Source organism: Eptesicus fuscus, chromosome 9 (genome assembly GCF_027574615.1).
Source record: "Eptesicus fuscus isolate TK198812 chromosome 9, DD_ASM_mEF_20220401, whole genome shotgun sequence".
In the NCBI taxonomy this organism is placed as follows: Eukaryota; Metazoa; Chordata; class Mammalia; order Chiroptera; family Vespertilionidae; genus Eptesicus; species Eptesicus fuscus.
Genome location: NC_072481.1, coordinates 20141922 through 20152245, shown reverse-complemented (window position 1 = coordinate 20152245; position 10324 = coordinate 20141922). Strand labels below are relative to the sequence as shown.

The following is a 10324-nucleotide window of genomic DNA, read 5'->3' as shown; positions in this document are numbered from 1 at the left end:
CATCACGTCACAAATCTCTTTAAAGACTCCTCAAAATGGGTCCTGAAAAGGCCACGGGGCCCAGAGGACCTATCCAGGCAAGCTTCTGCCTCAGGCTGTTCCCTCTACCAACCAGCTCCTCCCCCACAAGGCTCACTCACTCACCTCCTTCAAATCTTTGCTCACCTTTTCAATGAGGCCTTCCCAGACCACCCTCTTTAAAAATGCCAAGCTCCCCAAACATAAATCCCCTTATCCTGCTCTATTATCCCCTCAGCACTCATCACCTTGTAGCATATATCATTTACTTTGTGATGTTTATTATCTGTCTTCCCTTACTAGAATGTAAGCTCCATAAAGGCGGAGACTTTTTAAAAAATATTTTTTTATTGATTTCAGAAAGGAAGGGAGAGAGGAGAGAGAGACAGAAACATCAACAATAAGAGAGAATCATTGTGCGCAACCAGGGCATGTGCCCAGAACCAGGAATCAAACCGTGACCTCCTGGATCATAGGTGGATGCTCAACCACTGAGCCACACCAGCTGGGCGAGACTTTATTTTATCTATTGTATATCCTATGAGCCCAGATCTGTGCCTGGTACACAGTAGATGTTCAATAAATATTTGTTAAATGAGCAACTTAGCTCAATATTTTTTAAAAATGTTTTTATTGATTTCAGAGAGGAAGGGAGAGGGAAAGAGAGACAGAAACATCCATGATGAGAGAGAATCATGGGTCGGCTGCCTCCTGCATGCCCCTACTTGGGATCAAGCCCGAAGCCTGGGCATATGTCCTTGACCGGAATCGAACCTGGGACCTTTCAGTCTGCAGGCCGACATTCTATTCACTGAGCCAAACCGGCTAGGGCATTAGCTCAATTTTAAAACAACTTGAAGGTGAATCAAAACATATTTGAGGCCAAATATAGCCCTGAATCAATGGCTGTAAAAAATGCTATTGCCCTTATATAATGGGAGGGGGAGAGTCCTGGGACACACCCACTCCCTAGGGTAGGGATTGCCCTAAATCCTTTGAGTCAGTGGTTTAAAGGGATTCAAAGAGCCCAGACAGGAAAGCATAGGGACCACCTCTTCATCCCCAGCATCAGCAAAGCTGGAAAAAGTTCAGACATCCCCTCATTCCATCTTTCATCCCAATTCGTGGTTATCAACTTCTGAACCCCCCACTCTTCCCTCCCAAGGAAGAAGAAAGGAGAGAGGGGAGCGGAGAGATGCACAATCTTCATCAACAAACATTTATTGAGCTCCTGATGTGTGCCAGTCACCAAAGAGGGGGGCATGGAGGTATTACATAAGGTTCCCCTCAAGGAGCTTCTTGATGACCAGGGGAAAGGAAAAGGGGGAGAGCAGAAGCTGGTGTCAATCACAGGCCTCTCTCCTTTCTCAGGTGGTCTCAGGAAATGAGAGGCCCAGAAAGGGAGAGCCTGGACAGGTGTCCAAGACATATGCACAGGCTGCACATGTACAAGACACATGTGCAGAGCCCACACAACTAAAGAACCGGTGTATAACACAGGAGAAGTATACGTGTCACACGTGGGCAGGATTCACATGCAGAGTCCATATGTGCATCGGCCCTGGGTATGGCACAAGAACTGCTTCTCCCAGACAGGTTGGCTAGATGAGGGCAGGGCTCCAGGCCCCAGCTAGGGCTCTCAGGGCTGGGGCTGGTACTGGCCCTCCGTGGCCGTGAAGAAGTCGTCCAGCACGCTGCGCAGGTAGTCAAAGGTAGGCCGGTCCTCCGGGCGCTCCTTCCAGCACAGCATCATGAGGTGGTACAGCTCCTCTGGACAGTTGTCAGGTCGCACCATGCGGTAACCTCGCTCCAGGTTCTGAATCACCTCAGGGTTGGTCATCCCTGGGGGGTTGATGGGAGAGAAGACATCAAGGCTCCACTTTGGAAGCCCACAGGCAGGGGCAATGTTCAGATTATTTAACTGTTATGGTGTGAGCACCAATCCGAAAGGATCTTGGTCTTCATCAATGGTAAGGCCTTACCATAAGTACCTGCTAAATGTCAGTTGTGCCCCTTGGCATGTCAGCTATGGCTTAGACACTCAATAACACACACTGTCGGCTGCCTTGGGAGCCACCTCAATATTTTGAGCCTCAGTGTCCTCATTTGGAAAACAGAACAAATAGTAACTCCTACCTCAGCGTTATTGTGAGGCTTGAATGAGATAGTGCATACAAAGCATGTCGTGCCTGGAAAGGAGATACTGCCTAAATCACACTTGTGATGATGATTGTTTGGAGGGAAGACGTGGTGGTCAAGGCCCAGGGCAGGATGGGAGCCCACAGCCACGACAGTGGTGAGGCTTCCCTAGCTTTGGGACCAGGCACATGAGAGGCTACATTAGGAAGCCAGATGGACTCTGGGCGCCAGCAAAGCAGAGTTCTGCATGGGCAGAGGTCTACCAGGTCCCTCCATGACCCAGAGGAAATAATTTGGGGGCCAGTTCCCTGCCTTCGTACTGGTCCTGTCCCACCTGGTAAGCTCTTAGCATGTGGACCCTGAGAGGACTGGATCCAGAGAACTGCATGATCATGGCAGAAACAGCTGCCTGTGTCTAAATTTCCCATGTGGCCTCTTATTTCTCCTTCAGTCTTCTGGGAGGAGACTGTGACAGGCAGTTCCCAAAGACTAAACCCTTATGGTCCTGCAAAACTTGGGAATGGACCGTGCTCAATAGATACCCTCTTGCCCAGGCCTTGCCCCTAGGAGGCCTCCAGCTATGGGTCCCTCACATTTCAAAATTAGCACATTGGAGGACATAGGCCATGGAACTAAACACCCAAGGCTAGAGTCAAGGCTGCAAGCCCATAGGCTAAATCCAGCCTAAATATAACCTCTAGACATACTTTGGTTTGGCTTCTGTAGTGTTTTTAAATAATTTGAATCAATCACCAATGTTTGAAAATGGGCACATTTTTTCTAAAGCTGCAAGTTTGGGCTTCTCTTGAAAAAAAAAACAAAATATTTTTTGGGCCCCCATGCCTTTTGTTTTTGTGTTTCCTTTTTGTTAATCCTCCCCTGAGGACACTTTTTCCATTGCTTTTCAGAGAGAGTAGAAGGGAGGAAGGAGGGGGGAGAGAGAGAAAAAAACATGGATGTGAGAGAGACACAGTGACTGGTTGCCTCCCACATGCACCCTGACCCAGGGTGGGGAGCAAACCCACAACCAAGGTACGTGCCCTTGACAGGGAATCGAACCTAAGACCCTCCGGAGCACAGGCTGACACTCTAACCACTGAGCCATGCCAGCCAGGGCTGGACCCTCAGGTCTTAAAGGCAACTGTCTGCTAGAGCAGGTGCAAGTTCACCCAGGTCCCCATTACTCCCCATTGTCTCCCTGGCCCTGAAGCCACGTTGCCATTTACCACCATGCTTACAATGTCTTTTCAGTTGTAACAGAGGCATTGCCTATGGATTCACCTCTGTGGCACAGTGGAGGAGCAGTGAGGGTCCTTAGCACGATGACCAGAGTGGGCTTCCAGCCCCAGCACTCTCCCTCGGTTCTGTGATGGGGCAAGTCCAGGGCAGGAAAAGCCCTCCGATTCTAAGGTGCCTTTAACCTTCCTGGGAGCAAAGTCCTGTGCACACTGCTCTCGGGATGGGGGAAGCTTCTAAAATCTGGCCACTGTGCTCCATGACCTCCGTGCCCTGTCTTTGTGTTCCATTTCCTTTCCCCAGTTTCCTAGCAAGTTCCTTTTAAAAGATTCCATCGCTGTCTTGGCTGAATTCAGGGGTAAAGGACTTTGTCCAGGAGGTAAAGGGAGGGGTGGGAGAGACTTAGTTGTTTACATCTCTCTCTCACTCTTTTTTTTTTTTTTTAATATATTTTATTGATTTTTTACAGAGAGGAAGAGAGAGGGATAGAGAGTTAGAAACATCGATGAGAGAGAAACATCGATCAGCTGCCTCTTGCACACCCCCTACTGGGGATGTGCCCGCAACCAAGGTACATGCCCTTGACCAGAATCGAACCTGGGACCCTTGAGTCCACAGGCCGACGCTCTATCCACTGAGCCAAACCGGTTTCGGCTCTCTCACTCTTTAGAGAGAAGGAGAAGAAAGCTTCAGAGGGAAGGGAAGTCAGTGTTTAGTGAACACCTATAATGAGTCAAGCTCTTTCACAGATAATCTTGTTTTTCATATCAGGAAACAGGCTCAGAGAGGTGAGGTCACTTGCCCAAAGTCACTTGCCCAAAGTGATTATTAATAACAAAACCTAACACTCTTGAGTGCTTAAATGGGCCAGGTAATATTCTTTTTGTGTGTGTGTGATTTTTTCCAGACTTCTAAACAATTTTGGCATCATTTTCTCTCGAGAAGATATATTTTTTTAAATTATTATTATTGATTTCAGAGAGGAAGGGAGAGGAAGAGAGAGAGAGAGAGAGAGAGAGAGAGAGAGAGAGAGAGAGAGAGAGAAACATCAATGATGTGAGAGAATCACTGATTGGCTGTGTCCTGCGGCATATGCCCCCTACTAGGGATCCAGCCTACAATCCAGGCATTTGCCCTTGACCAGAATCGAACCCAGGACCCTTTAGTCCACAGGCCAATGCTCTATCCACTGAGCCAAACCAGCTAGGGGAGGGCCAGGTAATAGTCTAACCTTACACTTTACATATGGGAAAAGCAGGAATCATCTGACCAAACAGAAAGTTAATATCACGGTATGTCTGATAATGAAAGGCAGGCTTCTTGTCTCCCAGGCCAGAACCTTTTCACCCATACGAGGCTGCCTGTGTTGGAACTAAAAAGAAGAGCTGGGATTATCGAAGGGAGAGAGAGAGAGATCCAGAGACAGAGATAAAAGTCAGCCATGGTTGATTGGTACCTCCCTGGTGATATCGGAGTCACATCTCTGAGAAGATGGAGGAGAAGCAACTAGAAAGTTTTCAGATTCTGAGCCTGGGAAGAAGTGATTGGAAAGACATGGATTTTACTGCCCTGCCTCATCACCCTTTTTAGTTCCTGCCTTTGGTCCTGACCTGGGTAAGGGATGCGGCCATGGGTAACAATCTCCGTCAGCAGGATCCCGAAAGACCACACGTCCGACTTGATGGTGAAGGTCCCATAGTTAATGGCTTCTGGCGCTGTCCACTTAATGGGAAACTTGGCCCCTGTGGGGAGGCAGAGTGAGGTCACCTGGGTCTGCTTGGCCTGTAGGTCCCAGACTTCCCTTATATCCCACACCTACCCTCCCTGGCTGTGTACTCGTTGTCCTCAATGAGGCGTGCTAGGCCAAAGTCTGCGATCTTGCAGCTCAGGGTGTCAGACACCAGGATGTTGGCGGCCCTCAGGTCACGGTGGATATAATTGCGCTCTTCAATAAATGCCATGCCCTCTGCAATCTGCAGGTCAGGTATGGATTGGTCAGCAGTGGTGGGCCAGACATCCTTACCCTGCTGGCCTGTGCCCACACCCAGCCCTCCCAAGTCTCCTTACTTGGGCTGCCATATCCAAGAGTTTGTTGATGGTCAGCTTGATGCCTGCAGGGGTCTTGAGAAAATCCACCAGGCTCCCTGTGGGCAGAAGCAAGAGTTGCTGACCCAAGTTGCCAGAGGAGAGAGCTCCCGACCCTTCTCCCCCTAACTGTGTGTAGGGGGTGTCTAGAAGCAGTGTCTTATATGTGGAAAGGAAGAGGAAGGGCAGAAAATGGAGGAGTGTGTGTTCAGAGTGAGGAGCTTTGGGACATGTGAAGGTCTTTTCCAGGGGACTAGGATGGGGCATGCTCAAAGGGTAGGCTTTTTGTCACCCATGGGGTAAGAGCTCAAACTCCTCAGCCAGCATCCAAAGCTCTGTATGGTCCACTTTGTAGTTTCTTCTCTTCCCCCACTCCTGCTACTCTTGTTCCACCCACCCTAGACAATTTCAACATTTTTCACATAGACCATTGCGTTCTCACCCCAAAGTCTCTTTGTCCCATCTCTGCCTTACTTTTCTTTCGTGGCCCAGCTAGACTATTCCGCTAGGAAGCTTTTCTAGGTCCTACTAGACATAATAAATTAAATCACCATCTACATTCTCTGGGGCATGCTGGAACTTTCCTAGCACAAACTCTGGTTTTCCTGGTGCGCATAACTAAAATGAGACAGCAGGCACCTTGCTTTGTCCATCCATGTTCCCAGTGCCCAGCCCAAAGTAAGCAGCAATAAATGTGTGCTGCATGCATTAAAAGGAGTGTGGAACCCTAACCCGTTTGGCTCAGTGGATAGAGCCTCGGCCTGCAGACTGAAGGGTCCCAGGTTCGATTCCGGTCAAGGGCATGTACCTTGGTTACAGGCACATCCCCAGTAGGGGGTGTGCAGGAGGCAGCTAATCGATGTTTCTCTCTCATTGATATTTCTAACTCTCTATCCCTCTCCCTTCCTCTCTGTAAAAAAAATCAATAAAAAAAAATATTTTTTTTAAAAAAAGGAGTGTGGAAAGAGATGCATGGAGGCCTGACAGGTTGGGAGTTGCTGGACTGGAGCTAGTAACTGCTGTCCCTTCTTAAGAGATTAAAGCCCTGTGTGAAGATGATAGCAACCTGTGTGTCCCCACTATGAACCCTGAAGTAGTCACCAAAGATAAAGGCCTCACCCAGGCACGGCAAATATGTGACATAGACTGCCATTCCTCCATTGTGTCCGTGGCAGATGTTGCTAATCAATCCTAGCACTCACTTCCAATGAGCCTCAGAATCCTTCTCAACACAGAACTCCAAGCAACTACCAACTAAAGTCGGCTTATATAATAAAATCTATTTGCCATTTCCAGAACCCATTAGCCAAGGAACAGCTTTTCTCCCTTCCTGAAAGAGGGAGAGATCTCATACTCCCAAAGAATCAGAGCCAGGTAACAACAAACTGATTGAGCAGTTAACATATGGCAGGCACTGTTGTAACTGCTCTATATGCTTTAACTCTCTCTCCATAAAGACCTACGAGAAAGTGACTATTGCGTTACAATCACCATTTTACAGACGAGGACACCAGGGCAGAGAGAAGTGAAGTCGTTAGCTCAAGGCCACAGAATTGTGAAACCAGAATTCTAACCCGAGCAGTCAGGCTCTAGAGACCTTAATAATTTCTCTGTGTTATTTCTGGGTGAACCGTTTAGATTTCTGCTGTTTTACTTAGGGAAACGGAGCACCAGATGCAGGCCAGGAACTTGGCCTGTGTCACACAGCAAATCTGTAGCAAATCTAGGCCTGGACATTCCTATTTACCGCCGGGGGGGCTCTTACTCTGTGCGGTAACAGACCAAGGAAGGGGGAGGGGATCACCCAGAACTGAAAAAGAGGGCTTTGGGGCAGATCTGGCCTCCCAACACTCAGGGGCAGAAGGGAAAGAAATGGGACTAGGGACCCACTCATTTCCTGAAAACAAGCATCTTTAGATCAAGGCAGAGCTTTGAAGGCCAACGGGACTTGCAGGTCAGGGAAGATGTGGGCAGGATGCTCTTCTAGAGCCTGCCACCTTAGGCTGGGCTCCCAGACAGGCCCCAGGAGGACACACTCTCTTCTCGCCCCTGGAGGTGAGACTTTAGGGGCCCAGGAAAACTCTAGCAACGTCAGTGCTGTGCCAGGAGAAAAGGCACATCTCCTCCACCCGCCAGCGAGAGCAGAGCGGACGGCGGCGCGCACCGTTCTCCATGTATTCCGTGATGATGTAGATGGGCTCCTGGGTGACCACCGCGTAGAGCCGGACCAGCCGCTGATGTTGCAGCTGCTTCATGAGGTTGGCCTCGGCCAGGAAGGCGTCGGGGGACATGCTGCCCTGCTTCAGGCTCTTCACCGCCACCTTCGTGTGCCCGTTGTAGTACCCTGGGGTGGGGAGGCGTTGGAGGAAGTCACCAGACTGCAGGGGGACTCTCGGACCTCCGCGGACGCCTGCCTCTCTTCGCGCCCCCCCTTCCCCGCCGTCCAGGAGGCCTCACTTACCCATCCACACCTCCCCGAACTGGCCAGCCCCCAGCCGCTCCACCAGCTTCAGCGTCTCCCTGGGAACCTCCCACTCGTCCTCCCACCACGGCTTCTGCGGCTTCTGGGTCTGGCAGGGGCGGCTCAACCGCGTGCATAGCCCGTCCGGAGCATCTGCGAGGACAAGGGAGGGAGTAGGGACGTCACCAAGCCCCGTCTAGGGAAATGGCCTGGCGGGGGAGGTGTGGACCCCTGCGGCTGCAGGTCATGGCCCCGCACCCCGACCACCCCGGCCGGGAATGGAAGAGCTGCTTAGTGATGGGCGGAGCGTATCCCCGAGAGGGACGTGGGGGAGGCAGGCTGCCGGGACGCTGGTGAGGGAGCTCAGGCCCACGTCGGAGGGGTAGTGCTGCGCTCACTGGTGTAATGGCGGACCAGCTCCTGCAGGCCGGGAAAGGTGATGCGGGGGGAGATGTAGAAGCCGCCTTTGTCCAGGTTACGGATCTTGTAATGTTTCACCACCTCTCCTTGGTTCTGGTCGAAGTCCCGAACGGACAGGGAAAAGGATCCTGAATAAGAGAATAGGTAAGCGAACGTCAGGGGGGGAGGGGGGACCTGGGCGGGCGCCCCTTCGCCACCGCGCCCCTGCCCGCAGGCCCGGCCAGCCCCGCCCGGCCCCGCCCACCGCGGCCCCGCCCAGCCGCTCACCCGCGGTGCTCTCGCTCTCCCGGATCAGGAAGGAGCCGTGCGTGTTCCCGGGAGCCAGGAGCTGCCGTTCGGCATCCTTGCGACTCAGGTTTTTGAAGAACCAGCTGCGCAGGGCAGAGCGGAAGCCGTCGTGTGTTGGCAGGCTCTTCCTCCAGCACCCCGCTAGCGGCCCTCCTCTGCTCCGGGGGCCCTAGGTCCGCTTGCTCCTACCCATCCCCAAGACGAGTCCCCACTCACGGTTCGGGCTCCAGGCTGTTCGCTTTGGCCACGAAGTTGAAGGGGATGAAACCTTCCTGGCCGGTGGTCAGAGACTGCGCCTTCCACCACTCGCCGTTCCTGAGAACATCGGTGGTCAGCGTGGCTTGCTCAGCCTGGGCTCGGCTGGAAACCCTCCCTCCAGAGCCCCAGCTGTGAATGCCACCCCACCCTCCAGCTCAGCACGCCCCAGCCTCTCATTTTGTCTCAAGGGCGCCTGCTGCAAGCCAGTCAGGCCCTGCAGAAGGGCTGCGGAACCCGGGGTCTCCGCTCCTTCACTCCCTCACCACCGCATAGAGGGGACACTCACTGCTCCAGGACACGAAGCTGTTCACCCTTTTCGAATCCCAGGTCCCCATCGTGAGAGGGCTCATAGCTGTGCAGGGCGATGACCAGGTTGTCTGTAAAGACCAGGGGGCGTCAGGGAGAACCAGTCTGGAATGGGCTGGGAACATGGAGTTCAGAAGTGACAGGGCAGAGCACAAGACTGGGGCAAGAGAAGTAGGGCAGAAGAGAGGGGAGATGGGGAGGAGATGGAGGCCAACAGCCAAAGATCCGCAGGCCTTATCTTCCAGGGCCTGCTGGCTGAGGTCACCTTGCAGTGGAGAAGCTGGGGGGTTGGTGTCCTGGTAGGTGACCAGTGGATCCCGCACCTCAGAGCCATTCCGGATGGGCAGCTGTGGGGTAGGGGATGAGAGTAAGGTCGGAGAGCAGGAGGCTGGGTCAGATCCCGGCTCCCCTCCCCACCGCCCTGATCTTCACTTCTCCAGCCTAGCTGGGTCTTCCTCTCCCTGAATTTGCCAACTGCTTGCTGTGTGGCCTTAGGAGAGTCCCTTCCCTTCTCTGAGCCTCTTTTCCTCTCTGTATTGCAGAGGAGAGAGCCGCTCTGTTATTCCAAGGACCTTTAGTGGCGGCCCGTTTCGTTCTTCTGAGTTGTGCACTCCACCCGGCTCCCTCACCAAGCCCCATGTCTTGCCTCTTACCGTGGCCTTGCCATCCAGTGGGACTATGGGGTAATGGCAGTTCTCACATACATCGATGTTTTCCATCCAGTCATCTTCAGGGTTTGAGCTGCAGCCACAGCCCATGGTCCCTGGGGGAATGGAGAGGAGCTTACGGCGTTCCCCCAACATCTGCTCGCCCAACATCCGACTTACTGGGGCCTAGCCCTGAAAACTTCCAGAAGTACCTGAGATTGTTAGCCCTCCTCCCCAGACCCCCATTCACCAGCCATAGAAAAGCTGAAATGGGGACCTAGCTACTAACTGATGCGCCCTCGGAGCCCCCATGCCACAAGTAAAGTCACACACTCCCCAGTCCTAGGCCCCGCCCCCCCACCTGGGATGGGCAAACCGACGCAGGCACCTTTGTTAGTCTAGCTGCTTCCTGCCTCTCCCCCAACCTCTCTCTCTCTCTGCCCATCCCCCATGTTGGGGGACTACC

General features: G+C 52.5%; 1 protein-coding gene across 2 annotated transcripts; it reads right to left on the bottom strand.

The window, feature by feature from the left end:
- Positions 1-1221: 1221 nt before the first annotated feature.
- Positions 1222-9969, bottom strand: LCK (LCK proto-oncogene, Src family tyrosine kinase). Of its 2 annotated transcripts, XM_008157008.3 has the most exons (12): positions 9865-9969; positions 9477-9558; positions 9192-9282; positions 8864-8962; positions 8627-8730; positions 8338-8487; positions 7940-8092; positions 7643-7822; positions 5461-5537; positions 5213-5366; positions 5004-5135; positions 1222-1860 (listed from the first exon to the last, which is right to left on the bottom strand). In XM_008157008.3, exons 1-12 carry the CDS (start codon positions 9967-9969, stop codon positions 1658-1660), a joined length of 1530 nt encoding a protein of 509 aa, XP_008155230.1. In that variant the 3' UTR covers positions 1222-1657. The 2 variants fall into 2 exon arrangements, with proteins under 2 accessions (XP_008155230.1, XP_027989060.1); XM_028133259.2 differs by lacking the exon at positions 7940-8092.
- Positions 9970-10324: the final 355 nt, after the last annotated feature.